The 27,551-nt window shown below is 51.1% G+C and overlaps 4 protein-coding genes and 1 long non-coding RNA gene across 8 annotated transcripts; 3 read left to right on the forward strand and 2 right to left on the reverse strand.

The window, feature by feature from the left end:
* The first annotated feature begins 18 nt into the window (after positions 1–18).
* On the forward strand, positions 19–10,918 carry TBC1D13 (TBC1 domain family member 13). Of its 2 annotated transcripts, XR_008202975.1 has the most exons (13): positions 19–124; positions 224–297; positions 446–486; positions 822–883; positions 1,129–1,228; positions 2,490–2,572; positions 2,727–2,886; positions 3,481–3,688; positions 4,412–4,575; positions 5,905–6,065; positions 6,296–6,353; positions 7,355–7,475; positions 7,583–10,918. XR_008202975.1 is itself a non-coding variant. In XM_052669591.1 (12 exons), exons 1-12 carry the CDS (start codon positions 102–104, stop codon positions 7,418–7,420), a joined length of 1,200 nt encoding a protein of 399 aa, XP_052525551.1. In that variant the 5' UTR covers positions 19–101; the 3' UTR covers positions 7,421–10,918. The 2 variants fall into 2 exon arrangements, 1 of the variants encoding a protein (XP_052525551.1); XM_052669591.1 differs by having other exon boundaries at positions 7,355–10,918.
* Positions 10,919–10,961: 43 nt separating this feature from the next.
* ENDOG (endonuclease G) lies at positions 10,962–13,281 on the forward strand. Its single transcript, XM_052669594.1, has 3 exons — positions 10,962–11,579; positions 11,776–11,885; positions 12,589–13,281. Exons 1-3 carry the CDS (start codon positions 10,977–10,979, stop codon positions 12,872–12,874), a joined length of 999 nt encoding a protein of 332 aa, XP_052525554.1. The 5' UTR covers positions 10,962–10,976; the 3' UTR covers positions 12,875–13,281.
* A 282-nt stretch (positions 13,282–13,563) lies between these two features.
* Positions 13,564–18,042, reverse strand: SPOUT1 (SPOUT domain containing methyltransferase 1). The gene is made up of 12 exons (XM_052669593.1): positions 17,950–18,042; positions 17,832–17,874; positions 17,576–17,701; positions 17,327–17,486; positions 16,667–16,756; positions 16,448–16,497; positions 16,082–16,212; positions 15,591–15,663; positions 15,137–15,235; positions 14,413–14,515; positions 14,099–14,246; positions 13,564–13,924 (listed from the first exon to the last, which is right to left on the reverse strand). Exons 1-12 carry the CDS (start codon positions 17,989–17,991, stop codon positions 13,832–13,834), a joined length of 1,158 nt encoding a protein of 385 aa, XP_052525553.1. The 5' UTR covers positions 17,992–18,042; the 3' UTR covers positions 13,564–13,831.
* LOC128074077 (uncharacterized) lies at positions 16,168–19,312 on the forward strand. Its single transcript, XR_008202976.1, has 3 exons — positions 16,168–16,273; positions 17,038–17,409; positions 18,395–19,312. It is a non-coding gene; the product is annotated as an uncharacterized LOC128074077 (long non-coding RNA).
* On the reverse strand, positions 18,294–27,547 carry KYAT1 (kynurenine aminotransferase 1). Of its 3 annotated transcripts, XM_052669588.1 has the most exons (14): positions 27,417–27,547; positions 25,754–25,868; positions 23,796–23,854; positions 23,149–23,299; positions 22,378–22,527; positions 21,964–22,050; positions 21,721–21,849; positions 21,417–21,537; positions 20,677–20,753; positions 20,374–20,463; positions 20,106–20,292; positions 19,845–19,921; positions 19,412–19,498; positions 18,294–19,228 (listed from the first exon to the last, which is right to left on the reverse strand). In XM_052669588.1, exons 2-14 carry the CDS (start codon positions 25,835–25,837, stop codon positions 19,160–19,162), a joined length of 1,368 nt encoding a protein of 455 aa, XP_052525548.1. In that variant the 5' UTR covers positions 25,838–25,868; positions 27,417–27,547; the 3' UTR covers positions 18,294–19,159. The 3 variants fall into 3 exon arrangements, with proteins under 3 accessions (XP_052525548.1, XP_052525550.1, XP_052525549.1); XM_052669590.1 differs by lacking the exon at positions 25,754–25,868 and having other exon boundaries at positions 27,417–27,541; XM_052669589.1 differs by lacking the exons at positions 25,754–25,868; positions 27,417–27,547 and adding an exon at positions 24,622–25,098.
* Between the last annotated feature and the right edge of the window lie 4 nt (positions 27,548–27,551).

Below are 27,551 nucleotides of genomic sequence, written 5' to 3' on the forward strand. Positions count from 1 at the left end.
GCGGTGGGCGGGGCGATGGGCAGGGGGGCGGGGCTTCGCACCCCCAGCGGGCGCGGCGTTTCCAGCCGGAGCGGTTGCGCGGCGCGCGGGGTCGGGCAGCCATGTCGCGGCTGCACCGGAGCAGGTGGGTGCGGGGCCGTGGCCAGGTGGGTGCGGAGCGGGAGCAGAGCGGAGCGCTGCCCGCCTGTTCTCCTGCTCGCTAACGGCCGCCGCTTCCCCGCAGGATCGCGGATTTCCAAGAGGTGCTCGGCGAACCCACGGTGGCTCTGGGCAAGCTTCGCGATCTCTGCTTCAGTGGTGAGTGGGACGGGGGGGGTCCGGCACGGCGCGGCGCTCCTTGTGACCGCGGCCGCCCCTCCCGCTCCGATCCCCGAACTTCGGCGCGGCGGCCCCGCCGGGGCTGAGCCGTACCGGCAATGACGGCCGCGTCTCTGCTGTCCCGCAGGAATCCCGTTCGACGGAGGGCTGCGCTGCCTCTGCTGGAAGGTGCGTCTGGCGCTGCGTGCTGCCGCTCCGGCGGTGCTTTGGGGCGCATAATGGGTAAAAAAAAAAAACAAAAACAACAAAACGAAGGTGCAGAACTTGGCAGCCGCTCCGAATCCGCGTCAGTTCGTGCAGTTCGTCGCTGCCGGGCTGCCCGGAGGTAGCCGTGTGTGCGCCGGCTCGGCGCTGCGTTGGGCTCCGGGCGCTGCGATGTGCCCGGCCGGCAAAGCGCTGAGCGATGTGCGGAGCGCCGCTGCCCCGCGTTGGCTCGGCTCGGCTCGGCCCGCAGGTTGGCACCGCGCTCCTCAGATCCTAACGTGTGTTTGTGTCCTGCGCAGATCCTGCTGAACTATCTCCCCTTAGAGAGGGCCCTATGGAGCTCTTTGCTGAAGAAGCAGAGGTGAGGACGGCTCTGCTTGCTCTTTTCGTTCTAATGGGATTCTGTGGAGGAAGGGAGCGGTGACTTCAATAATTAAGTACCTCTGCAAAAGGAATTGCTCTCGTGTGCTGTTCTTGGGGTCTGTGGATTTGAACTCAACATAATAGAAAATGAGATGTAGGCTGAGTGGAGCAGTGCAGGGGTGTCTGTGTGAGTTCAGGCCGAGCGCTTACATTGATGTTATCTGTTTCGTTTCCCTCCTTAAGGGAGCTGTATTCCCAGTTCCTAAAAGAAATGATTATTCAGCCTGGGATCGCCAAAGCCAACCTCGGTGTCTCAAGGGAAGATGTGACCTTAGAGGATCATGTAAGTGCTGCTAACCTTTGCTTTGCAGGACATTCCCTGTAGCTCTGAACCGTGGTTCTGTAGCCTGCATTCCTGTGCTGCTCTTGGCCCTGTGCTGGCAGGGGGGGCAGTTCCTGGGTGCCAGCCTTGTGCATGTGTCTGAGCCACCTTTAGCTGCTGAGTTACTGGCAAAACAATGGTAGCTGGGGATGGAGCTGTGTGCAGCTGCATGTGTGTCTTCCCTCCTGCTTTGGGGCTGTGCAGCCTGTGGGTCTGCTGGGGAAGAGCAGAGGGTTGCGAGAGGTCCCTTCAGCAAGGAGACGCTCTTTAGGGATGTTGTATCTGTGGGTGGGCTGGGAACAGGGTGCTCTGAAAGGCAGGAGGGTGCAGCTGGACCGCAGCAGAAGGTTGATTTATCTTCAGTTTGTTGATGAATGACTTCTTTAATTATTATTTATTGACTGTTTATTTGCATTGCTTTCTGCTCTGAAAATACTGCGAAGTTTATGTCAAGGCAGGGGATGATATAACTGAAGATAAGGACTGTAAATGCTACAGCTGCTTCCAGGGCTTGTCCTGAACATTGATGTTCTGCTGGTGTGTGGTCATTTGTGCTGCTGTGATCCACCAGGGCTGTAAAACTATAATGTCTGTAACATTGTGTGCGTTGGCAGCTTACAGTGAGCTTTGGATCTCTTGGAATGTTCCTTTTATGGTGTTTTCTCCTGTCAGATGATTATTAACTTGTGCAGATCTTGATCTGGAGAAAAGAAAGCGCCTGTGGGAGAGGGGGAGCCAACTTTGTCATAATGGAAAACTGGTCAGATAGGGGACAGGTTGTTGGCATTAATAATGCATTTCCTTTTTGCTGGGCGTGCTGGATGTGCTTAATCAGCCTTCTCAGAGCTGAGATATCCCACGGTACTCATGTGTTGCCTTAACTCTTGGGCTGGGTGCAAAGACCACCTTTGTACAGGTGGGAACTGCAATAGAGCATCCTTAGGACAGGATGCTTGATTTGGGAACTAAGTCTTGAAGAAGGATATGAAAAGGGATTGGAAATGTTGGTTTCTAACTTCAGTGAATCTACACAGTCACTTATTTTGCAAGTTCTGATCTGCTTCCTACACTGTGTGCTGTCTGAAGAAACAGCACTAAGCACAGTGCCAGAAGGATTGGGCCCTGTGCTTGGCTGACAGCAGGAATGGTTCATCAGTGTGCATTTACTGGGGGCTTTGGTGCACGTGAAGGATGCTTGGTTTTGTCTTGTTTATTTCTCCAGCCCCTCAATCCAAACCCAGACAGCCGGTGGAATACTTACTTCAAGGATAACGAGGTGCTCCTCCAGATAGACAAAGACGTCAGGTGTGTATGGTGTAGTGACTCAGGTTTGTGAGCCTGAGTGCTTTGCTAATACTTTGTACTTTGAAAATCGAGTTTAATATTCAACTGAGCTTTCTGTTTAGCACTGGGCACCTACTTCCTTCTTATGCTTGATTTCCTCCTGCATCCACCCTAGGAGGCTGTACCCTGACATGGCATTTTTCCAGCGCCCAACTGACTACCCCTGCCTTTTAATCCTGGACCCCCAAAATGAATTTGAGACGCTGCGTAAGCGGGTGGAGCAAACCACACTGAAGTCACAGACGGTGGCACGGAACCGCAGCGGGGTTACAAATGTGAGGTCTGGGTGTGGGCTGCCCCTGGGGCATGGCACGGTCCCTGATGGGGCTGCTGGTGGTTCTCGGGCTTTTTGTGTTTGTGTGGTGGAATTATGTGAATGCAGAAGCAGATACTGTGTATTTGGTGTCTAGACAGCTTTAGAGAACCAGCTGGCATGCTTAAAAGTTGGCAGGAGTCATAGGTATGTTTAATGGTAAGGGTTATTTTCTCCTGAGTTCCAGGAAGATGTGCTATGCCTGAGATGTCCCTTCCTTCATGGGAACAAAGCACTGAAGGGTTAATTTACTGAAGCTGAATTGATAGAGTCTTCCAGAGCTGGGTCTCCTCAAACTGTAATTGGGAAAGGAGCTGGGGAAGAGCTGAAACGTGTGATGTCTTTTGCCTCTTTGGGTGTTAGATGATAAGTGCTGTGCACTGGGTGCTGGGGAAGGTGGCTGGCTGCAGTCTGTCCCCTTTTCCTGCATTACAAAGAAGTGGCCCTGCTGTGTTTCCTTACTGCCTGGGATCAGGTGATGCAGTGGTTCAGGGGAACTGTCTGTTGCAGCACAGACTGCTTTGTTCATCAGCTCTAGTCTTGCCTTGCTCTTCAGGTGAGCTCCCCTCTTAAATCGTCTCCTAACTCTCTGGGTGAATACGAAGTTCTGCCCAATGGCTGCGAAGCTCACTGGGAAGTGGTGGAGCGAATCCTTTTCATCTATGCCAAGCTGAACCCCGGGATAGCCTACGTTCAGGGGATGAATGAAATAGTGGGGCCCCTTTACTACACCTTTGCTACAGACCCTAACAGCGAGTGGAAAGGTGAGAGGCTCTTTCGGATGCTGGATAGGGGCTGTTGTGCTGCATGCTCTGTGTGAAGCAGTGTTTCAGGATGGAGACTCTAAGCAATTCAGTTTTGACTGATCAGGAAATAAACAAACAAACCCCCAAAGCCAACAAATGCAAAAAGGGTTGTGCATTTCTGGGAGCACAGTAGACTGACAGAGACTGAACGGGCTGTGAGTGCTGAGGGCATCAGAAGTGGAGATTTGGGGGATTTTTGTTTTGTATGAATCGAAGTTCTCTTCCTGATTGAAACCTGATATCCTCATACAAGTCCTTTATTGCTTCTGGTGCTAAAAATACGTCTGTGTGGGTTACAGTGGGGTTATTTTCTTTGCTCTGTTGCTTTGTTTGTTTCTATTTTGTGTGTGTGTTTTGTTTTTGATTAACAAGGACAACTGAAGGGGTGGGGCAAGAAGAAGAATGGACTGGGGGGAGTTCTGCATTGCTCCCACTTCAAAGTTTTGGGGCTGCGTGCTCATGGCAGCAAGACTGGGTGATCTTCTGGGCCGCAGATAACTGTCACAAAGTGTCACAACGACCTCAGTGTGCACACAGGGCCTGCACTGCAGCTGCTCTGTACACAGCCAAAGTCTTGTGAGATGCACTACAGCAATGAGGTTATCAGCCCAGAGCAGCTTTGTGCCTCTGACAGCAATGCTTTCTCTGTGCTTCCATTCACTTCCTCCTTTAATTCCCCAGAACACGCTGAAGCTGACACGTTTTTCTGCTTTACCAACCTAATGGCTGAAATTCGGGACAACTTCATTAAGAGTTTGGATGATTCTCAGTGTGGTATAACCTACAAAATGGAGAAGGTCTATTCCACCCTGAAGGAAAAGGATGTGGAGCTGTATTTGAAGCTGGTGAGGAGCTGGGTGTTCCTCTTAGTGTGGTTGGAATGTGGGGGAGGGAGCATTCAAATGTCAGCCAACTTTGTTCAGCTGTTCCTGGACTTGAATAGAGAGGTTGAGGAGCTGTGGGAAGGCCTTTAGCAGCAGGACATAGGGGCTGTCTTATCTGTAAGCTGGAACAAGCTCTCCTTGGAGTAAGGCTGAAGTGAGCTGATGCAGCAAAGCTTTCCTCCCCTGTGTGAGTGCAAACTGTAGCTGTTGTGAGGCTGCCAGCTGTGACTTGGCCACCAGCCCTGGTCACCTGGATTCAAGCTGGAGATGGAAACACAAGCTTTGCTGTAAAGTTCCTTTGAATTTGTCATCAAAAACATCAACAAATCTCCCTGCAGAAGCAAGCAGAAAAGCTGCAAAATCCTGCTCACGTAATTCTATCATTTTCCTTCCATTGGGGATCTCAGGGTGCTGTGGATTGCTGTGGATTTTGTAGAATATCAGGCAGCAAACCCCTGTAGGTCTTGTAGTCTGTTTGATGTGGAAGTCCAGGGTGAATCTGGAAGGGGAAGCTGTCCTTGTTACTGCAGCCTTCACCAGATTGTTTGGAGATGTTTTGCATTTAGAAAAGGCGAAATATGTTCAGTAATCCAAAAGGTGATCTGTCAGCACAGTGACACAACCCACAGCGTTGGCTGAAGGCTGATTTAAGGGGGGAGAAAATAAATGACTTACTGTTTGGCTGGCAGGAAATGGCCTTGGCCATGCAGCAACCAATCTTCAGGAATGTCATCAGGATCCTGAGCTTTTTTTGACCATGCTTAAAGTTTCAGTCTCTTGGATTTGATAGTTTAAAAAAAAAGAGAAAAAGAAAGGTACAGTGCTTGCAGTGTCTTACTGACCGTCAGTGTGAACTCTGCCCCATCTTTTGTTTCTTTCTGTGAACGGTAAAGCTTTGATAAATTCTGGAAAGGAGAGGAAATCCTGAAAAAACAGCGCCTTTGCTGGAGGGGGAGGGCTGTGGCTTTGCAGATAAAGTGGTGTTCAGATGGGAAGTTAAAATTACTCTGCAAGTTTAACTGAAATAACACACAGTGCCTTTAGGAAGAAAAGCTTCCTTTACTCCTGTCTTAGAGGAGTGTTTTCTGCCTTTGTAGACGTGGAACGTGGTTGATTTGAAGATCTTCCTCAATCACAAAAATGTGAAAGCTCTTGTAGGAGGAGGTGGATTTGCTGATGTTCCAGCATAGCTTGGCAGCATAGAGCTGTTTCAGGGTGGAAATGGGGAGGGAATCGAGGGCTGCATCTCTTATGTGGGTATTCATTTTTTGTCTGGTGCATGTCTGACAGCAAGAGCAGAACATCAAACCCCAGTTCTTTGCCTTTCGCTGGCTGACGCTGCTCTTGTCCCAAGAGTTCCTGCTGCCAGATGTCATCCGTATCTGGGACTCCCTCTTTGCTGACGATAAGCGCTTCGATTTTCTGCTCCTCGTGTGTTGTGCCATGTTGACGTAAGTATGGCAGTGGCCACTGTGCTCTTTTCTTCCCTCCTTTAATGAGATCCATAGGTCTAGGAACCTTCTGTGGGTGTGTGTTATTGCATCTGATGAATAGGTCACAGTCATTTGTCACAGTGGTAATGGAAGTGTTCTCAGAAGTCTCTGTAAGGCACGTCGTAGTCCATTTTTTGAAGTTCCTCTGTAAAGAGTCAAAAGTAACTGGAGCAATTGCCATCTTTCAGACTAATCCGGGATCAGCTGCTGGAAGGAGACTTCACTCTCAACATGAGGCTGCTACAGGTAAGGATTAAATATTGCAGGCATGGGTTGCAGTGTAAAGAATCTTGAGATTGTACTGTACTGTGAGAGGGGACTGCGGTATGGGCATGTCTTGCTGAGGTGAGGTACCAGGTTTCTGATGGCTGTGTGCCATCAGAAAATCTTAATGTTGGTCATGCAGCATGCTCATTACTGGGAGTATAAACCTTTGCATGCTGTGATCCCCACCACTGCAGGGAAACTGAGCTCACTTGAGATGAACGGCTGCTTTAACTTCCTTGGTGGTGGTGTCTCTGCTCCCTGTGCCATTAACTGGGCTTTCATTTTCACATGCACAATGTGACTGCATGCTCTCTGTTCCATCTTCCTAGCACTGTAGGGTTTCTTCTCCTTCCTCCCCTTTCCAGGTACTTCAATAGCAAGGGGCTCAGCAGTGTTCCTTCTGCAGTCTTCTGCTGGCAGGGCACAGTGCTGCTGTCTGGAGCCCAGCACTACCATTGACACACAGCCTTTTGCTCATGCACCCTTCCAGGCTTACAGAGACATTGTTCTAAACTACTGGCTTATAACGTTCCTTGGTTTGGAAAAAAACAACAACAACAACAAAAAAAGCATTTTCCATCAAAGCTTTGAAACACGCAGTGTTAAATTTGTTGGGCAGAGGCTTTTGTTTAGCTCTGAGAATTGTGGGAGCCCAAGGTTGGAAACACTGCACTGAACAGCAGGATATCTCTGACTCTGCCAGTTCCTGCTTCGGACTGTATGGGGTGCTGGCTTTGATAAGGCCCTCTGGCATGAAGATCTTGTGCAGTCAGCTGGCCTGCTACCATTGGAGGATAAGTGAATAGAAACTTCTTGAAGGGCGCTGGGGCTTGATCAGTTACAGAACAGGAAGCTGTTAAGGGAGTAACTGAACTTAACGGTGTTCTAATGCTAACAATGCTGTTGTCAAGGTTTGCCCTGTTTAGGTGGAGCGATGTCAAATGCTAAGTTGGCACTTACACTTCCTTTCTTTACTGTAGGATTATCCTATATCTGATGTCCACCTGATTTTGAAGAAGGCCAAGGAACTTCAGGATTCCAAATAGTCCATGAGGCTGACTAAAGGTGTTGGAGAAACTGTAAGGCAGAGGATCTTAGGAGGTGGGCCTGTGCAGCGCATTAAAACTCCTAGGGATCTCTGCAGGACTTCAGGTTTTGCATTTGGGCTACTGGCCGCCTTGAAGACTTCCTTCTCCTCTATTTATTAGGTCAAGAACTGATTACTTCCCTATCTGCTTGGGCCCTGCACTCCAGATTTTTCAACTCTCAAATGCCTCTGTGCTGCCAAAAGCAGTTCTTTGTATCTTTTTTTAATGACTTTACGTGGAGAAAGAAACCATCTATCTGCATATCCCTCAAGGGATGGATTCCTTCTGCATCATGAAAGTAGCTCACGTGGAGTTACTTCTGATGGGGAAGGGACAGTGTGGATCTGGTAGATTTTGGTGGGTGAGTATAGAAGGAACTTTCTCCTGTGAACAGAATGTATCCCAAGGAAGTCACACGTTCTGCCATTCAAGTAGCTTCTGGATTCTTCTCCCTCTTATCTGCACTTAGCTGTCCCTGAGGTGTGCAAAAAAAGAAGGTTGTGTCAGCTTCTGGTGCGTGTCGTCTGACATCCAGCAGTTTGGACCCCTTCTATGACAAAGACCTTGAGAACCATGATGGGAAGACATGATAACAGCTGGCAGCTTTGTGCACTGAAACTGCCTGCGTCGCCTTACCATACAGGTCTCCTCGAAAGAAGACTGTGGTGGTTTTCATCTGTGAGTGAAGTGTAGTTTGAAGCCTTATTACACTAAGCCTTAGAGTAGGAATTCGTTGCTGCAGGGAGGCTGGGACCTCAGGCTGCTTTCGTGGCTCGAACTGGAGCATATCTAGCTGCAATCAGGATTCTGAAACACAAGAAATGAGCATCTAGTTGCATGAAGACAGCTCTACTTAAGGACTTACACGGGCATAGCGCTGGGGTTTCCTGCCTCAGTGGCTTGCATAGGATATTACCCTGCATAAGCTCTGGTCACGGTAACCTTGATATTGTCTAATAGCTCTTCTTGCCAGGAACAGACACATTACGGGTGTGACCTACAAGAAAAAGTCCTTTTATTGTGTAATCCAGTGGGCATACAAGCATTTCAGTCATTAGCTGACTCCTGGGGGTAATCCATGTTTCTGTGCACCAGTGCTACTGGATAACAGTTGTGAGTTGGACACTTGTCCCTCCTGAGGGGGAAACCGCTGCATTTCAGTACAGTGCTACAGGCTCAGGTGGGCACTGAGCAAGACAGACTGTGGGAAGAACTGTTAACCTGCAGTAGTGTCAAGCTGATCAGAAACCATAAGCCTCGAAGAGAGAAACTGCCAGCACCCAGGTGCTCGGGTTGTGCAGAAGCTCTTGAGTGAACACTAATCCACAATGCTTTATCCTTCTGTGCTGTGCTGGCTCATCTCTGTGTAGCTGTTCAGCACTGCAGTTTTCAGTATTTATGGGTATTGATTTGTTAAAGGTCAGTCATCTGCTTAAGCTGCTGATGGCCTCAGTGTCCCTAAGGAGAGGGTGTTGTGTTGTCAGCCTTCAGCTGTTCTACCTGTGTTACTTCCTTCAGGGAAGGCTGCCTCTTTGCAGGCCGCTGTCACTTTATAAGGCTGGAGAGGAGGATGGGTTGGTGCACGTTCCTCTCCTCCTGTTAGCAATCCCAAGCAAAGTCTGCCTCTATGGAAGGTGCTGGAGTGATGCTGGTGCAGCCAGTGTCACTGCAGTGATGGAACATGAACAACTGAAAGCTTGAAACGTCTAATTAGTTCCTGTGGCTAACAGCATCTCCCTCTGCTGCAATCCCTATAGGGTAGAGTTTTCCTCCAAGAAAAATGAAAGGGATGGACGAGGACAGCTGTGTGATGGAGCATGCTGCCTGCTCTAGCCACTGTGTGGATGTTCTGTCACTGAGCAGTTCTGGCTGTTGGGTGCCTTGCACTGGAGGCTATTTGTCAGACCACACATGTGGAACCAGGGGGTCTGACCCTTAGCAGGGGTTATTTCCTCCGAAACACTTTTTCTCCCAAAGTAACGCTGTAGCTCTCATAGTTCCATGCACAGTCTCCTCATGCTGTCCCCCTGTAGAAATGCTTCCTTTGTGTTTTCTCTCTACTAGGTGGGCATCAGTGGGGGAACAACCACAATCCTCCTTGTAATGACCTGAGAAGGCAGTGGGTGAACGGGGATCAAAACAGTTTTGTTTTCAGGGTTCTGTGCAAGCCCTGTGCTTGGCCCTGCAGAAGGACCCCAGCACATGGATGGATGCTTCTGCAGCAACAGCTGCCTCCTCCTTTCGATGTGTCACAGGGCTTATATTGTGTTGTTCTCTTTAGGGATGGTGATGGGGAGCACTTTTGAAAAGATTTTGCAGTGGGGTGAGAGCTTTGGCTGCTGGAAGGGTTTTGTGGGATACATTCTGCAGCTTTATCCAGGTAGGCCTGTAGCTGCTCAACCGGTTAATTGGAGTTCTCTGGGGAGAACTTATAACAACTTCGATGCAGCAAAGGGCTTTGAAGGAGATGCTCTACTTTGCAATGATGTTTGTTCTTCTGAAATTTATTCGCTTCTTTAAGAGCAAAGACAGATTTTCTGGAGGGGAGAAAAAGTCCTGTCACCAGCTTTTAAATCTTGTTGTTAGTTTCTATGTCTTCATTCCTCAAAAGCTGTTGGTGACAATGATTTTACTTTTCTTTTTTTGAGCTCAGAAAGCATTAATTGGCTTGTGGTCATTCCTTGCTAATGTGGCCAAGCAGCTCCTTCTTCTTCACCCTGCAGACATTTCCAACTCTGATTTGCTGTGGGTTGCTGTCTTCCCCTTACTGTAGCCTGGACATCTGGAAGTTTGGCTTTTGTGAGAAGGTAGAAGGGAAAGGAGATGGAGTCCGTGATGATGGTCAGACAGAGCGCTGATTCTGAGTTCTGTAACCCAACAGAGTTGCTCACCCTTTGGCAGCGAGTGGGATGAAGGCCAGAAGTTGGTTTGTGGATTCTATGGGAAAGCAGAGGGTGTTTTCCCCCATGAGTGTCAGTGATTGCATTGCACCGCTTGGTGTGTTCTCCCTTTTCCAGAAGGTGAGGAGCACACTCAGCGGTACATCAGTATAACACTTTATTTTTGCTTTTGTTTTTACCTTGGCTGGAAAGAATTACCAGAACGGGGTCAAGAAAGAACACTTCATCACTCTAAAACTACTTTTATGCTTCTTTTTAAACACTATTTTTATAACGCTCCCTACAGCGCAGCAGGCAGCTGCATGCAGGCATCCCGCAGTGCCCGGCCGTGCTCGGGTTGAAGCTCGGCCTTCCTCGGGCAGGGCAGGGCACAGGGCTGTCACTGCGGCGCGTTCGGGGCCGAGCTGGGCCGGCTCCATCGCCCCGTGGCTGCAGCAGTCACGTTAACTTCTGCTCTTTCCTTTTGTACTTTATCCTGTTGAACCCCTTACGAGACCCTCCGCGTCTCTCATTTAATGCTGTTCTCGAGTTGTCCAAATAAAATGGTTTCTTTGCACACTGCTTCGGGCTCTGCTTCTGTAGGCACGGCGGTGCGTGGAGCCCTTTAAGGGGCGATGCTCTGTGCCGGAAGAGAGCAGCTGTGCAGCAGGAAGCGGCCGTGCGCTCGGTGCCCGGGGCTCGCTGTGCTCCAGGCTGTGCTCAGAGCCATGCTGCTGGGCCGCTGGCTGCTGCCCGGGGCCTCCCTGGCTCTGGGCGCAGGGCTGGGCGCAGCTCTGACCGCCCGCTGGCAGCGCGGTGCTGGGGGCACGGAGGTGGCGGAGGGGCTGCTGGGCCGCCTGCCCGTGGTGCCGGTGGTGGCGGCGGCGGCAGGACCTCCGGTCCCCACAGAGCCGGCGCGCACCGAGCTGACCAAGTACGGCCTGCCCGGGTTGGCGCAGCTGCGGAGCCGCGAGTCCTACGTGCTGTGCTACGACCCGCGGAGCCGCAGCGCGCTCTGGGTCGTTGAGCAGCTCAACCGGGAGACGCTGAGCGGAAGCTCTGACCGCACCGCCTGCGACTTCCAGGAGGACGATTCGGTGCACGAATATCACCGAGCCACCAACGCCGACTACAGAGGCAGCGGCTTTGACCGCGGCCACCTGGCTGCTGCCGCCAACCACAAGTGGAGCCAGAAGGCCATGCGGGACACCTTCTACCTCAGCAACGTGGCTCCCCAGGTGTGCTCTGCAGCACGCATTGCTCACAACGCTTGTGTGGCACTTATGGGTTCTGTGCCTACGTGTGTCAGAGTGGGGGTGAGCTCTGCTCACAGCGCCCTGAGCGCTCCGGGAATGTTACAGATGTGTTGGAATGGGAACTCTGAGCAATAAGGAAGTGCTGTGGTGACTGACTTCGCTGTCTTCGTGTTTTTAGGTGCCTCACTTAAACCAAAACGCCTGGAATAACCTTGAGAAATATAGCAGAAGCTTGGCAAGGAACAACAAGAACGTCTACGTCTGCACGGGACCTCTTTACCTGCCCAGGTAAACATGAGGAGCCAGGTGGGACCGCAGTGAGGATGTGTTGTGCTGGGAAGGTAAAACAACCTTCCAGCAACCCAGACCCCAGGTGGGACCTGGTGAGACCCCCAGGTGGGACCAGCAGCCTGCAGGGTTTCTGCAGAAGGGTGTTTTCTTAGCATTGGGATTATTTTCTATGTTTCTTATTCAGTCAATTATTTGGGGAGTGCCAAGGATGGGTTTCCTGAGATGCAAACTAACCCAGTCACTTTGGTTTGCACTTTTTAGTCATGAGCAGTATTGGATTAGTAGAGTATTAAATTAACAGATTAAACTGCACACCTCCTCCCTGCGGAATAGAACTCCTAGATTTCATTTCATGGACTGTTTGTCCACTTAGAGCATGATGTTATCTGCAGTGATATTTATGTAGGAGCGTGAAGAGCAGTTTGACAAGCTGAGTTCTCTGAACAGCCTTTTCTTACCTCTTAATGTAAGAGAGATGGTGAGGAAGGGGTCTGGGAGGAGTAGACCCCACGTAAGCTCACCTTCCCCATATCCCTCAGCCTCAGCTACAGCAGTATTTGTTACATCTGCCCTACAGAAGTAGGGCTGCTCTGTGTCACTCTGTGGTGGGGGCTTGCACAGGGATGGAGGGGACGAGCTGAGGGGGGGTGGAAGGTGGCACCAGTGTAGGAGGTAACGTTGGACGTTGCTCTTGGTGCAGGATGGAGGCTGATGGGAAGATGTATGTCAAGTACCAGGTGATTGGGAAGAACCACGTGGCCGTCCCCACCCATTTCTTCAAGGTGCTCATCCTGGAAAAGGAGAGTGGAGAAATTGAATTGCGCTCCTATGTGATGCCCAACAGCCCTGTGGATGAGAAAATCCCACTTGAACGGTTCCTGGTTCCCATTGAGAGCATTGAGCGAGCTTCGGGGCTCCTCTTTGTCCCAAACATCTTGAAGAGAACAAGCAATTTGAAAGCCATCACAGCTGGAAACAAGCGTTGAACTCTGACCAACCAAATCCAGGTAGCAGTGGCAGTCCACAGAATATTTCCCTGTGCATTTTCAAGTGTGACAAATAAGAGAGCAGTGTTTCTCTCAACCCCTTCCCCAGTTTCATGTAACGGTGAAACACACAGTGAAGCGTGTCCCAAGGACAGGCTGTACGGAAGGCTTCAGAGTTCTTGTCAGGTCCTTGTGCTCTGCACTTTGCCCCTAGGCTGCAGTACTGTGGGTGTTACTGTAATTGATCCCTTTGTGTGTGGCTCATTATGACACAAAGGGACGTTAATTTTTGTACTTAGAGGGGAGATTGGAGCAACACAGGTGCAGTGAGAGGAAAGAAAGGTTCTTGCATTTCTGCTTATAATTTTCACAAAATGGTTTTAGCAGTAAAGCTTTGAAAACACAAAGGATTGATCGTTTTCTTATCTGCTCTTACCAAAGTCTGAACGTCCTTCCCCTTCCTGCTGAGATAAAGGCAGCAGCTCCAGCCCTTCCTGCCCTTGGGAAGGATGAAGCCTTCGAGTTGAGGGGGAGCTGGAGTAAGACTGTGTGACAGGAACACGCGCTTGACACAAGGATTAAATTACTACTTTTGAACCTTGAGGGCCACAATGCTGCAGGGGCACTCAGAATGCAAGCTACCTGGATGCTGACTGCTCACCTTCAACACAAAACGCTCACACGTGGACTTTCGAGGAAGTGGAGGTTTGGTACTGTTTTATTCTCTACCCAAGACATCTGAATTGCTGACAGTCAGTTTGCTGACCAGCTTTTGGCTGGATGTTGCAGCAGAATGGTCCAGAGATGCTGGAGACTTGGTTGAGCAGCGGTGCTGGCTTTACTTACTTTGTATCTTCAGCTTCCCAAAGGCTGGCCCTGCTGGGTTCCTGGAGTGATTCTCTGTGTTTGAATAGCAACAGGCTACTGCCCAGAGGCAGTCCGAAGTGGAGGACAGGGTCAGTGGTTTTCTTTTTCTGAGCTGTCAATGGGAGTCTTCACAGCCTCATCAATGTGAGGTCTCAGTGCCGACAGAGAGATCAGCAATGCTTCCTGGAACAGACCAAAGAGCAGTCAGAACTGCCGCCCTCAATTGCGTGCTGGGCAAGCCAATGGCTCTTGGCTGAGGCACTGCTGTGGGGAACAACATTGTGGTTGGATGTGTGTCCCTTCCAGGGACAGAAATGTTCTGTGCTCACCTCCAGTGCCATCAGCCCCCTGCCTTACCTCTGTTCGGATGGTTCGGCTGCCTTGGCTGGGACAGGTGTTCAGGTAGAAGTCAAACAAGACGCTCGGGTCAGTGACCTCCAGGTTTGGGTCTGCATCGACCCCAGCTTCCAAGCCCTGAAGACCTCCAAATACGACAAGAATGTGCCTATGGGAGAGCATAGGGACAGAGTGAGAGGGGAGAATGGCTCTTACCCTCACGCCAGTGCAGATGTTTCAAGATTTACATAGGGGAGCATCTTGTGTGCCTTGAACCTTAAAGCAGATTAAGAATTGGCTTTGCATAAACACTTCTTTTTCACTTGGATACAGACCTAAAGGAGGGGAGGGTGACCTGGTCCACAGAGTTACCCCGCTCTGAGGTCCCAATAGAGAGATCGTAGCCTTCCTTGAATGGGCATTCTGAAAAGACAGCACCTGGCAAACACACACAAAATGTGGTTATCATAGTGGTGCTCTCACCCATGCTGCCTTCTGAGCAGCTCAGACACTTCACAGGTGAGTGGTAGCAGCAGAAATGATTGCTTTCCAGTGCCACTGTGCACCTTCTAAAGAACAAGCCCTTTCCCTGCTTAATTCCCTTGCTGCAGGAATCTCCTGGCACTCAACTGCAGCACCTCAAAGCTCAGCAGGTACCAAGAGCCATTCCTTGATGAATGGCTTATGATTTTCCTTCTATCAGAAGACAGTGGAAATGGATTTTGCGGGGCTCTTGAGCTCTGATGTCACTGTCGGCGTTGATGTGGACAAGTGGGAGGTAGCACAGAAATGGAGATGGAGGTAACCAGCTCTTGTCTGCGTTGCCACAACGCGGATGTTTAGAGCTGTGGTAATGTGGAGGTAGAGGGCAGAGTACTGGAGGATGAATGGGGAAACTCACGCTTGTAATTTTAGCCCTCAGATTTGAGCTACATGAGACAGAACAAGAATTTTAAGCAGCAGAAGTGTACCCAGTAGGGCTGAGATTGGTGTGGAAGCCCAGGTGGGATTAAGATCCTTCTGCAGAGTAAAAAGCAAAGAAACCCTCTGGGCACTTACTGAGGCAGGAGGCAAGGCGGACGCTGTAACCCCAGTACAAACCAGACACCGTGCGAGGGTGCTGTGAGGACACCACAGTGCCCTTCCGTACTTTAGTTTCTGAAAGGGAAGCAAAGAGGTGAACAGCCCCAATAATCACCTGATAAGAGCTGGATTTCACCAGCCACATCCTGAGGTTTCTCCTGTGTTAAGGCACCGTTCTGTTGCACAGCCAAGAGCCACTCTTTTGGTGCCTTCTGGAAAGTGAGCACGCTTGGACTACTTATTGTTGATCAAAGAGCTGACATTTCTTCCCAATAAAATAGGACCTAGGGGGAGGGTGTTACTAAATTGTACATGTAGTAAAAAGAACACAGTGGAGTATCCTCAAACATTAATGATCTGAAGGCTGTTACACAGAAGGACCAACTGCAACAGGAGTCGAATTCACAGATGCTAATGGAGCAGTAATCACCTGGATTCTGAGGTTCCTGCAGGCGCACGGTGACGCGCAGACCAGGCTTCAGCTGTTTGTCAATCTGTACCTCCTGCAGAGACAGACACCAGCAGTGTTAGTGCAGCCTGGAGGTACTGAGGAAGGTTGGGAGGAGAAAGGGTGGGGACTGTTCTGGCCTAGAGCTGGAATGAGGAGCTCTGCAATCAGGGTCTGTGCTGAGCGAGTTCACAGCGGTTGGGTCATCAGCCTGAGACTTATTTTGCTGCTCAGAGGTTCAAACCCAGCACAAAGCAGTAACATGCTGGAATGGACCTGCCAGAACTTGGGAAGCCATGAACAACCCGTAACAGCCATGAACAAGACAGCAACAGCATTAAATCCATCCCAGCCTGCTATGAAGCAGGATGCTCAAAAATCCAGCAATACTTGTAACCCACTGCGCCTGTTTCAAACATGTCAGAGTGCCAGGGTAAGCTGTTTTGGGATCTGCAGGTTGCACACTGCCATACCTTCTTCATCCCACAGTTGACAAAAGAGCCTCTGCCTGGCTTACATGGCCGGTCCAACACCACACCTTCTCGGTACTCTGAATCCTCATCCACCCGCATGTGGTGAGGGCTGTCCAGTGGGTTGAGGAGCCCTGGAACAGCACACAGGAAAGCAACAACTAAGGACAGAAGATGGACTATGGGAACATAAATGTAAGTACAGCTGCTCTGCTACCTCCTCCCTCTCTTCTCCAATGGAGCACAGCATCTCACTTGTGCTATATGGTGGGGAAAAGACTTTAAGTTCTGTGCATTCCATGCTAAATGGGAGCCAGAGCTCACGGAGGGGGAATCAACAGATTGAGACAGAGAGAATTCAATCATTACCTGCAAATTGCAGATCCCCATGTTTTGGAAAAAATGATTTCCTCAAGTACCTGTTATTAGAGAAGGTTCAAATATAAAAATTGTCAGTCCTAGCTTTGTACTAATTCCAAAGGAATCAAGAACAGAGAAAACCATGCCTAGCTCCCCTAAGTCCCTCCTGTTCTTTCAGTTAAACTGAACCACCCTTGAAGCAATTAGATCTGACCACAGTGGACTTACTGAGGGCACTCCAAGTACTGCAGGATCCGAGCCAGCTGCACACAAGCCTTGCCTCTCTTCCCAATTCCTTCAAATTCCCCTTCCACGCTCCTGAAAGAGAGAGAATAGTCTGACCTCAGTACAAGACTGCACAGCCCCAAAGGGTCAGGTCTCCAGAAGACTAAGCCCTTCTCTTAATGTAAGAATAGCAGCTCCCTTACCCTCTACAGAACTAAATGGGCCACCTTAGAAAAGGGCTGCTCCAGAAGTAGAGATATTAACAAGTTCTATCTGGAACTCTCCAAGTCAAAGATCTTATTTGGGTTTTTTGTTGTTGTCGTTTTTAACCTTTATGTATCTGTTTTGTTTGTTTTTTTAATACAACCTGGCAGTTGGATTCTACAGCATTGCAGTGCTTTCCAGTGAACACAGGCACAGGTTCAGATGAGAAGCTGAAGGAACAGGTGCCAGTCCTTTAAAGCATCTCCATCATCCCTGCATCCCAGCTTCCAGCACAGGTAAATGACCATCTTTGCCGAGACGGCCCTGTGATCCCCTGTGATCCTGGTGTCAGGAGCACTTGCTTGGGGTACAGACATTTCTTTCCCGATCTCAGCTAAAAAAAAGACTGAAGGGACACAGACGAGACGCTTCCTGCAGACCAAAACAGCTCATCCTTACTTGGCATCTTCTCCATGCTCGTCGAACACCACGATCTCATCCACGCAGAAGATGGCACATGCTCGAGCGATCTGCCCGGCCAGGTACGTCCGCAGCTCCAGCGACTGCGCGTTGTTCAGGATGGAGCCCGGCAGGGCCACGCTCAGCGTGTAGTGCCGCCCTGGGGGCAGAGGGCGGTCAGCAGGGTTCACACCGGCTGTGCGCGGCACCCACGGACCGTTTCCACCTCAGCCAGCCCAGCGGCTGCACCTTTGTCCTCCTGCTGTTGCTGCTGCTGTTCCTCCTTCGCCTGTTTCTCTGCCACCTCCCGCACCCGCTGCTTTTCCAGCTTCTTCAGCAGGTTCAGCTCCTTCCATTTCTTCTTCTCTGCTTTCCCTGGCACGGACACGAAGCCCCTCCGCTTAACGGCCGGGCCGGGAGCGCTCAGGGCAGGCAGCACCGGACCCCGCCGAGTCCCCCCATAGCTCCGCTCCCCTCCTCGACCGCGAGGGGCCCTCGGCCTTACTCTCCTGCTTCCAGCGCCGCCAGTTCACCTTCCTGTCCTCAACCTGCGGGCACAGCGGCCGTTACCCCCGCGTTCCCCTTCGGGGAGCCGTAACCATAGCAACCGCCCCCCGCCCCACCTGCACGCCTTTGGGCCGCTTCGCCGCGCCGCCGTCCGCCATCTTCTCCCACGCGTTCCTTGGCCACGCCCCTCCATGGCTGTGATTGGTCCGCGGGCGCCGATTCCCGCCTAAGATAGGCTGGAGCCGGTGTCACGTGAACCAATGGCTGGACAGAGGACTGCGCCTTGGCAGTGTTAAGTCCTCCGCGCGGCCTGGCGAGTTAAGTAGGGTGCGCTGCGTTGCGCTGCAGGTTGGGTGACTGTGGGGCGCTGCTGAGCTGCATCCCAACGCTGAAGCCCTGCAGCGCTGCTGCTGTGGGACGTGGTGCAGATCAGCCCCATAATTACAGACACATTTACTCGTCAATTAATTCAACTTCAATAATTTAACAGTCACAAATATTTATCTCATGTTGCACATGACTCCAGTGCAATTTTTGATCACAACCTATGCTTTTATCCAGCTTGAAATGAAGAATGATGCAAGAACCACCTGCTGCAATGCTGCTCCCGTTGTCCCACCAGCCCCGGCTCTCCTTCCCTGCTGCATACACCCATCAAGAGGCTGCAGTTCTGCTTTGCAGCCCAGGGGATGCTGCCAGGCATCGAGTAGGTGCAATGTGTGGGTGCACAGGCAAGGCTGGCTGTAGCAAAGCTCCATTTAAAGAACTATTTCCTGAGGGCAGACAGTTGCTGAACCTATGTTCACCTTCCCAAAGTCGAAGGGAATATTGCTAATTTTTGGAAACATCAGCTCTCTGGGTTTACAGCTTTCAGGACTGTGTGAATCAGCTTGCTGAGGGAGCAGTGACCCCACACAGTCTCCTGAAGAAAGTGAGTGCTGCTGGGGATGCTGCCCTGCAGTGCACCCAGCGTAGCCCTGCAGGTAGGTCCTGAAATGCTTTTTCAGAATTTGGTGGTGGAGAAGATACCAGGAGCCATCCTTACTCTTGTGTTTTGTTGAACACATCTCAGAACTGATGAGCAAAGTCTTTAAGCGTGAAGGAAAAATGCCAAATGGCGGCAGTGCATATGGAGGCTCACTGCTTGCAATTGTTTCACAGTGAAAGCTGTGTCCCCCAGACCTGGGCCTGGCAGGCCTCATAGCCACTTGTCTGACAGAAAATGAGGTTGAAAGCACAAAAATCAGGATGTAGCAAAGTTTGTAGCCAAGTAAAGGAAGAGGAAGAAGTGCAGCCATGGAGAGCCTGGTTCCCTCTGCAGTGTCTTCAGGGAGCAGTTTTCTCCAGTTTCCATTTTTGCAGTATGTCATCTGCTGCCTTCAGTGTGGCATCCTCCTAAATAAACACCAGGGGTTCAGTTTGTGGGCTCCAGCCAGGTCTCCCCTCACTACATTTGTTGTTTGTACAAAAAAACCCAAACAGTTCTTGTCCTGTGTTTCATGTAATGCAAGCACAGCCAAACCTGAGGGGTGTGGGCTGGCCATGCCCAGCTGTGATGCCCTTGGCCATGTGTCTCACCTTGGCGAAGCAGAACCGGATGAAACTGTTGTAGTTGTCCTTGTGGGCCTCACAGTAGAACGCCGAGAGTGGGATGGCCGCCAGTCCCTGGGGAGGGGAAGATGTAGAGTTATGTAACTGCCATGGGCAGGGGGCAAAGCTGTGATCTGTTGTTCACGAGTCTCATAGACAGGCTCATAGATGCCCTTGGTGCTCTGCTCAGGCTGACAAAGTTGAAACCTGACAGACCCCAAATGTCCCCCAGCCCTTGGGCTGCAGGACACACACATGGGATGGGAGAGCCCCAGCCCTGCCAGGCACCATGGCCGTGACCCTAAAACCAAGCCTGGATGAGGACATTGCCTACTGATGCTATTGCTGCTGCTCCAGGCTCCTTGTGAGGGCACAAACCCACCCCCAGTCACCACAGTGAAAAAGGAGCAGACAAATTTACCTTGTTCTTGATCATCCACTTTGCAAATCTGGAGTCGTAGGGCTCATCAGAGCTGGGGACATCAGGGACTTCGGATTCTGTAGGAGGAGCAGCACAGAGGCTGTGGCTGGGTGCCCCACCCCAAACCCACAGCCTCTGGGAGCTCGAATGTGTGGTCCCTTCCCTCTTTGGATGGTGTTTGTGCAGGTTCCTGTCCCTAGTAGTGGTACCAGGCTGAGCTGAGCCCTTGCTCTGCCCTCCCCAAGCAACACCAGAACTCACTGAACTCGGAGATATCTGCCACCAAGAAGTAGGTGCCCTCAGGGATGATGGGTTTCATCCCCACCGCAGCCAAGCTCTGGACCAGCTGGTCTCTCTTTTGCTGCAGTTCCCTGGGCAGTTGGACAAAGTAGCTGTCTGGTTTCCCATAGTGTTCAAGCTCCCTCTGGAAACCTTGGGCAACAGCATCCTGTGAAGGGAGAGGAAGCAGTGGGAAGATGGCCACGGCTGGTTCGGGGGCTGTGGGGCTGGCTGCAAGGAGCTGCCTTACCTGTGCAGCTGTAGCACAGTGGTACACTGAGTTCTGGTGCACGGTACGCAGGTGCTGCAGCAGCCGGTTGGATCCCACAGTCCAACCCACCTATGGCCGGGAGAGGAGGAGGAAGGTGGTAAGATTAGGTGCCTCCTCAAGCTTTGGTAACACTTTCCAGACAGGGCTGTTGTAAAGTATTGGTATTTTGAGGAACTGAGGCTCAAAGTTAAGTGTGCAATTGTCCTCAGTGCTGTGCCCAGTGTGATCTAGAGCAAAGGGACAGGGATGGGGAGGCAATGAGGTGTTGCATGGGGAACTTACCTTCCAGCCAGTGACACTGAAGGTTTTTCCAGCACTCCCAATGATCACTGTGCGGTCCCACATCCCTGGCAAACTGGCTGGCAATAAAGCAAGAGAAATGCTGATGGCTCTGCCATGCTGATGTCTGAGCTATGCTAGTGACATGGTGGAAGCTCTTTACCCACCAGAACCAAGATGGTCTCTTTGGACCATGATGGCATCTTTCCCCTGGGTGGGCACCAAGGCACACCCTAAGCAGCCAGGCAGATTTCTCAACAGCATGTCTACATTATCAACTGGTTTTATTCCCATATACCAGTCCCGAGGGTTCCCAGAGGTGCCAATATTACTTCCTTGCAACAGGGTAATTGCATGTTACAGAGACAGAAAGAAGAGACCTCTGAAATCATGCTGAAATGGATGTCCCGAAACTAGAGGCACCCAGAAAACTGTGGCTTTACACTGCAGAGGATAAAATTCAGTTTCACGGAAGCCAAAAGGCTCTTTTCTCCAGATCTCATGTTGTGAAGCCACAACTCAGTGGTTCTAGAAGTCAAGGCTCCATAACAAATCCTTGGTGTGGTGGCTGAAATTGAAGTACAGCTCTAATGGGAGGTGGGCCTGCTAGAGCTGTACATGCAAGCAGCCTTTACAATTGCCAGGGGCCCCAGTTATATTCCCAGTTCCTTTCCTGGATGGAGCTGCCCAAAGATGTTGTACCCACAGGAGAAGCCCAGGATCAGCCCCGCTGTTCTCCATACCGATGCGGATGTGCTCCTTCCCGTCGTACACCAGCCACTCGTACACTTCATCGCTGATGCAAAGGACGTCATGCTTCACACACAGGTCTGCAATGAGCTCCAGCTCCCCTCGGCTGAACACCTGCAGCAGGCAGGGAGCGGAGCTGAGATGCAGCACGAGCAGCTCTGAGCACACAGTAGGCAACAGAACCCTCTTCCTTGTGTATCAGGAAGGTGGAGTTGCTGCTGCACCTCAGACAGGACTGGCTGAGCTGGAGCAGCCCAGTGCTCTCTCAGGGCTGTCCCCATAAGCCAGAGGCATTACCTTGCCCAGTGGGTTGTTGGGTGAGTTCAGGACGATGGCTTTTGTCTGCTCACTGAATTTAGAAGCCAGTTCTGCCGGATCCAGCTGCCAATCTGCACTTGACATCAATTTTCCTTCTTTTGGAGCTTTCTAGAGAGAATAGAGGAGAATCTCAGCTTGCTTTGCTGCTTCTGCTCTCCACTCACTGCTCACCATGATACAGCTCCTATTCCCTCCTCAGTGGCACTGCTCTGACCCACTCACCGGTCTCAGCGAGATGTACACAGGTGTCCCACCAGCCATTTTCACCATTGGCTCATAGCAGTCAAAAAAGGGCTCAATGATTATCACCTGGAAGAGATGGGGAATGTCAGCACCCTCCTGGCCCTGCTCAGATCTTAATCCCTCAATTATTGCAATATGGAGAACATGCATTACCAATGGGCAGTGAATTGGGAAGAACATCACTTGGGACAAAAGAATTGTTTTGCCTTACACAGAAATGAGTCTGTGCCCTGCTGCGATTTTCCCTTTAGAAGCTCAGATAGAGAAGTGCGGATAAAGCCTTTCTGGCTCTGCAAATGGGCTAAAAAAAACAGGCTGCAGCTGCCAGCAGATCTAGAAAGAGTTCTCCCAGGGAAAGGCTGCTCATATGACAAGCCCAGTTCCCGGGGTTACCTCATCGCCTTCATCAATGAAAGCCTGGAAGCAGCAGAAAAGGGCCTGGTATGCCCCCACAGTCACCATCACATTGGTCATAGGATCCAGGTCTCGACCAAGCAGCTTCCCAAAAAGCTGGGCTAGGATTTTCACCAGTGGTGGATGGCCCTGTGGGGTGAGAGGAACAGGTGGGAAGTGACTGGTAGAAGCCTTCTGAAAGAGGAATGAGCCCTCTGATGGGGCTGGGTACTCAAGTGCCCTGGGTTTGGTTCCATTACCACGATGGTTGCACCTCACATACTCAGGTGCTTTGTGCCATGGGAGGCAATTTAGCAATAAACCCTGTGTCTCCCGGTCCTCCACATCAGCCAATGTGTCCCTGAAGCAGAGCGGGGACATGTTTCCTTCCTGAAACAATTCTCTCCTTTTTCCCTTGCAAGGTACCCCAGCTATTGCCAGCTCTGCCAATTGCAGGTGACAGAAATCCTGCTTAAATAAGAGCAGCTTCTCCTTGCCCAGCCAGCACTGTCAGAGGAGCATTTCAGAAACTAGTAACTACCACCCTGACCTCTGCAATGGCAAAGCAGGATTCTGGAAAGAAGACAGAGGCAAAGCTGGAAGGTATTACAAGAAGGGGATGTTTGTTAATGCAGATCTGGGTCACTTCCACCTGCCCATCACAGCAGCTGGGGGTACCCAGCCCACATGCCCAGCCAAGATACGTGTTGCCCATGGCCCATCTGATGGGCAGGGCTCGCGGTACCGCCGAGCTGGAGGCTGTCCACGCACGAAGGCACGGGTGTACTGGTGCAGCATGTGCTTCTCCCCGCTGACGGCTCTGCTGAATGCCTCCTTCAAAAACTCTGGTGGGGGGAAGTCAGGGAAGCCCTGGCCCAGGTTCACCGTGGAGTAGGTGGTGGCCAGTTTTACAAATTCCACCCTAGAGAGATGGGAGGAAGAGAACAGTAAGCATTTACAGAGGGTCTGGGCAGCCTGGGGCAGCTTGGTGGCACTGGCTCTGCTTGTTGGCATCTCACTGGCAGGAAGCGAGGTGGGTGCCTCCATGGCAAGGCTGTTTTCTGGCCCATCCTCACTGCTGCCCCAAGCACAGGGCATTTCAGACCTCTATTAATTATAGCAGAGCCAGGTACTATCTCACTGGGAATGGTTTTAATCTTTTTGAAGGAGACAACACCAATTCTGAACAGACCAGAGGTATTCAAGCTGCAAAAATTTGCGTTCAGGCATCATGAAAGGTCTGCAAAGGTAAGGCTGGCTGGCCTCAGTGCCCACCTCACACACGGCATCTCATCAGTGCTTTGTAGCTTGAAGCTGGGTGCAGCACAGCTTTGAGCAAAGCCCATTACATTAGGCTGCCTAAAGCCACAAGGACCACCAGGGTAAAGCAGGAACTGCCCAGTAGAAGCTTAACTCACCAGATATTCTTATCTACTCCCTCCAGCCTCCGGGCTTGCACTGGCCTTGACATTTTTGCCTGCAAAGAGTGAGAAGGAGAGCTTGGAGCTTTCACCAGTGGCAGTGGGGCCACGAGAGAAAGGGATGTGCCCTCCTGGAAGGGTTGCCTTCGTATTTGTGCCCTCCCATCTCTGCTCACCCAGCAGGTACCCTCACTGGGGTACTAGCGATGTTTTATACCTTGTTTCCAGCTGGAATAAAGCATGGAGTCAAATGAGCTCAGCCAGGGTCTAACAGCCAGGCCAATAACCCTGAACCTCAGAGTTTTGCTTTGAATAGTGTCTGTTTTCCCCCATCATAAGAATCTCTTTGCCAGGCCCTCAGGCCTTTTGGTGTCTAATATCCATGTGCCTCATGGCTATGGGGCTAGAAGGGGAAAGCGTGCAGAGCAAAAGCCTCTTTCCAGCTGGATAAGCATGGCAGGAGAAGTCTGCTGTCCTTGATGGGGGATTTATCACAAGGATGATGAAAAGCAGCAGAGGCAGAATTTAATAACTCAGCAGCACAGGAGAAAAGGCAACCAGACAGGGAGGGGACTGGAAACTGGAGACAAATTATGCTTAATGCACCAAGAAAAGCCAGCATGGGGACATGAGCAGTGCATCTGCAAAGCATTGAGCCAAGAAAATTATCTTTACCACAGCAAGTAAAATGCATTTAAACACAGACAAGGAAGGCACATGAGAACAGCCAAGATGTGAGATGTGGAGCTAGGATGTGCAGGAAGAGGATCTGTCAGGATGATGGGGGGATATAGGATCTCCCCTGCAGTAACTCCTCACTTACCTGCTTGCTGCTGCCCTTCCTGCAAAGTTGCCCCAGCCTTTGAGAAGTGCCCCAAGAACGTTTCTTTGAGGACTTTACAATCCTTGAGGATTCGTTACATAACCCAGCCTTCGTTGGGGATTTGGGCAAATTAATGCAAGGAGCTCTGTGTTTCAGAGGGCAGTGAGTGGACTCTGTGCTCCCCCGTGGGCCAGCCAAGGGCGATCAGGAATCGGGCCTCTTTGGGTATAGGGGAGCCCCATGCCTCTCCCCTATTCTCTTTCTTTGCTACACAAGCTTATGAGCATTGCAGCCAGCAAGACCTGTGCCTCAGCTGTTTTTGGTGGGAGTAAGAGTATTTGTGGCTTGGAAAGTAAAAGATAGTTGAGGGTTAAAAATTAACAGCTCCAGTGCTGTATTTTTTATGGTGGGGCTGCTGCTGGCCACAGGTCAGACACTGGCAAGAGTGATGGGGTCAGCAGGAATAAGGTGCTACAAGTCTAGAAATTGCCAGTTGGAGGAAAGGCTCACACCCTTTCAGAAATGGAAATGGCAAAGTTTCTTCCCTTGATGCCTCCTTGTCCCATCCCCAGCCTGCGTGATGCTGCCCTGCATGGCTGCCCATTGTGCTGGAGAGCAACACAGGCTCAGAGCCATGCAGCCCTCACATCCATCTCAGCCTGTTCTGCTCCTCAAACTGACAGTGATCCTCCAGTTGCAATTTGTCCAGCAGCTAGGCAGGACAGTGATTTGCAGAATGAGCAGCTGAAGCCATGCTCTGCCCTCTAACACTGTCTCCCCACTTCATGTTGTTCTCTTGCTCTGCAAGTTTCTTTCTCCAGGAGGATGCTGATATTTCATTTCCAAAATATTCTGCAACCCAAGAGGCTTTAAGTAGAAAATGCCTTCAGGTGAGGCAATCCCACAAACAATGAGCTTTCTTCCTTATAAAGTGTATTCTCATGCTTGTGAGGCGTTCCCTGCAAACACGCTACTTGCAAATAACTGTCTACAGAGGAGATCACAGCAGTGTGACTTCTCCTGACATGCTATCTACTGCCACTGCCATGGCTTATTCCCTGGCTCCACAAGATGCAGCCTGAGCCGAGGACTGGGCTGCAGGCCAGAAGCAGCCATGCTGGGCATTCAGTACCTGGCTGCAGTACGAGCTATATCCAGCGCTGCAGTTCCTCTCCAGTAAGAAGTGACGCAGAAACGGTCCTGCTCTCCTGAGCATGCCACAGCTCCTGCAGTCTCACAGCACAGACCTGCATTGGCCCCAAACACAAAGCAAAGGGATGAGAAAATCACTCCCTGACTGCAGGCACAAAGCAAAGGCTCTGTGTACCTGGGGACACAGCGCAAATCCAGACCCAAGGCTGAGTTTTTGCACTCCAGGTAGTAAATGCAGCCCAGAGGCTGTGTGTGTTGTCACTGCAATGTCAGTTAGGGCTGAGACTGCCCTTTGTGCCTGCAACACAGAGGGCAGGGTCACAAGAAAAAGCACAGCTTCTGCTCCTCTCCCCCGTTTTCATGCTCTCCTCTGCACTGGGGTATAGACACCAGCAAGAAGGCATCCCCCAGGAACAGGGTTTCCAACACTACATTCCCATCTGCTTGCTTTGATCCCTGCTGCCACCAGCCTCTGCCTTCCTCCCCTAGCACCTTTACCTTCCTTGCTGGGGCTGTGGCTTGGCCATGCTGCTCAGACACTCTGCCCATTGGGGCTTTCAAGGGAAACAAGGGCCTTAGATATGCTTATGGATTTGGGTGTCTAGGTTTTCTTTAGTTAATTTCTCAAACTAATTTCTGTGCTTAAAACAGACCATTCCTTCACTTCAAGCCCCCTCAGCATTGCTGAAGCACATGGTATTAAAGCTAAAATAACACCTCCTTGTTAGATGCTTTAGATAAAAGGGGTGAGTCTGGAGGATGCATGCATTTTTATTTTCACCAGCTACAGGTTAATTTATCCTGCTACAAAATAATAATAATAATAATAATAATAATAATAAAAAAACCACCAGATTTGAAGCTGGCCAGCCTGCAGATAAGGAACTGCTGGATGCACTGCCCATCGTGCAGGATGTGAGACCACTCTGCATCGTATGTTACTTTTAACACAAATACAAAGCAGCTGCCAGCCAGTTTAACACCTCTTTGCCCAGCTGGGAGCATGACTTAGGGAAAACAAGGGGTATAGCGCATTGTTGGGGCTGTGCAATACCTGCCTTGTTCCTGTGCAGAGGACAGGAGCTGGGACAGGCAGTGTGAAAAGAACTAATCCTGCAGTTGACAAAATGGAGGCATTAAAAAGGGCTTTACTGGGTTGCACCGACCTGCAGAGCGTGCCTGGGTGCTGTGCTCGAGGCTCTTGCAAGGAGCTGGAAGCAGCACTGGAAGCTCTGGGGTTGGGGAAAGGGACTCTGCTTCCCCTCCCCAGCCCTGAGCACTGTTTTGAAAGTGGGGTCAGTCACTGGAGAGCCAAAAAGCCTGGGGAAAGCTCAGGGATCCTCTCTCCTCGTTGGGTTTTCAGGCGGTGCTGTAGCTGTGCTCCCTGCAAAGAGCCAGCCAAGCAGGACGGGGCACAGCTAAAAGGTCACCGCAAGGACCCGTCTCTCCTGCGGTCTCCTCCACCCCAGTGCTGCCCAGATACTGCCAGGCTGCACCTGGAGGGCTCTGGGGGCACAGGAGCCCAGCAGCCACCACGGCACGGGGCACAATGGGAGCGCTGGGCGGATGCAGAAGCAGCGGCCAGAAAGGGCACATGCATTGGCCCCTCAGCAGGGGCAGTAGAGGGGGCAAAACCGACTTACGTCAAGCTGGGCCACGCTGCATTACACTGCAGAAGTCCGGCCCCGGTGCCCGGGCTGAACTTGCATGCATGCCGGCTTCTCCGTGGACCTGAAATGCTTCATCTGCTGCTGGGACTTCCTGGGAGGAGTCTGCGA

The sequence above is a fragment of the Tympanuchus pallidicinctus genome, unplaced genomic scaffold (genome assembly GCF_026119805.1).
Source record: "Tympanuchus pallidicinctus isolate F22 unplaced genomic scaffold, pur_lepc_1.0 scaffold8, whole genome shotgun sequence".
In the NCBI taxonomy this organism is placed as follows: Eukaryota; Metazoa; Chordata; class Aves; order Galliformes; family Phasianidae; genus Tympanuchus; species Tympanuchus pallidicinctus.

Coding starts and splice junctions, on each gene's coding strand:
- TBC1D13 (XM_052669591.1), top strand. CDS start 102: ATGTCGCGGCTGCACCGGAGCAG. Junction 2,887..3,480: donor ACCGCAGCGGGGTTACAAAT/GTGAGGTCTGGG, acceptor CTTGCTCTTCAG/GTGAGCTCCCCTCTTAAATC. Junction 4,576..5,904: donor TGGAGCTGTATTTGAAGCTG/GTGAGGAGCTGG, acceptor CATGTCTGACAG/CAAGAGCAGAACATCAAACC.
- ENDOG (XM_052669594.1), top strand. CDS start 10,977: ATGCTCTGTGCCGGAAGAGAGCAGCTGTGCAGCAGGAAGCGGCCGTGC. Junction 11,580..11,775: donor TCAGCAACGTGGCTCCCCAG/GTGTGCTCTGCA, acceptor TCGTGTTTTTAG/GTGCCTCACTTAAACCAAAA. Junction 11,886..12,588: donor GGACCTCTTTACCTGCCCAG/GTAAACATGAGG, acceptor CTCTTGGTGCAG/GATGGAGGCTGATGGGAAGA.
- SPOUT1 (XM_052669593.1), bottom strand. CDS start 17,991: ATGGCGGACGGCGGCGCGGCGAAGCGGCCCAAAGGCGTGCAG. Junction 17,487..17,575: donor GCAACAGCAGGAGGACAAAG/GTGCAGCCGCTG, acceptor CTCTGCCCCCAG/GGCGGCACTACACGCTGAGC. Junction 15,236..15,590: donor GCAGGAACCTCAGAATCCAG/GTGATTACTGCT, acceptor CTTCCCTTTCAG/AAACTAAAGTACGGAAGGGC.
- KYAT1 (XM_052669588.1), bottom strand. CDS start 25,837: ATGCTCAGGAGAGCAGGACCGTTTCTGCGTCACTTCTTACTGGAGAGG. Junction 22,528..23,148: donor ACCAGTACACCCGTGCCTTC/GTGCGTGGACAG, acceptor CTCACCCCACAG/GGCCATCCACCACTGGTGAA. Junction 20,754..21,416: donor GAAGGAGCACATCCGCATCG/GTATGGAGAACA, acceptor CTTTATTGCCAG/CCAGTTTGCCAGGGATGTGG.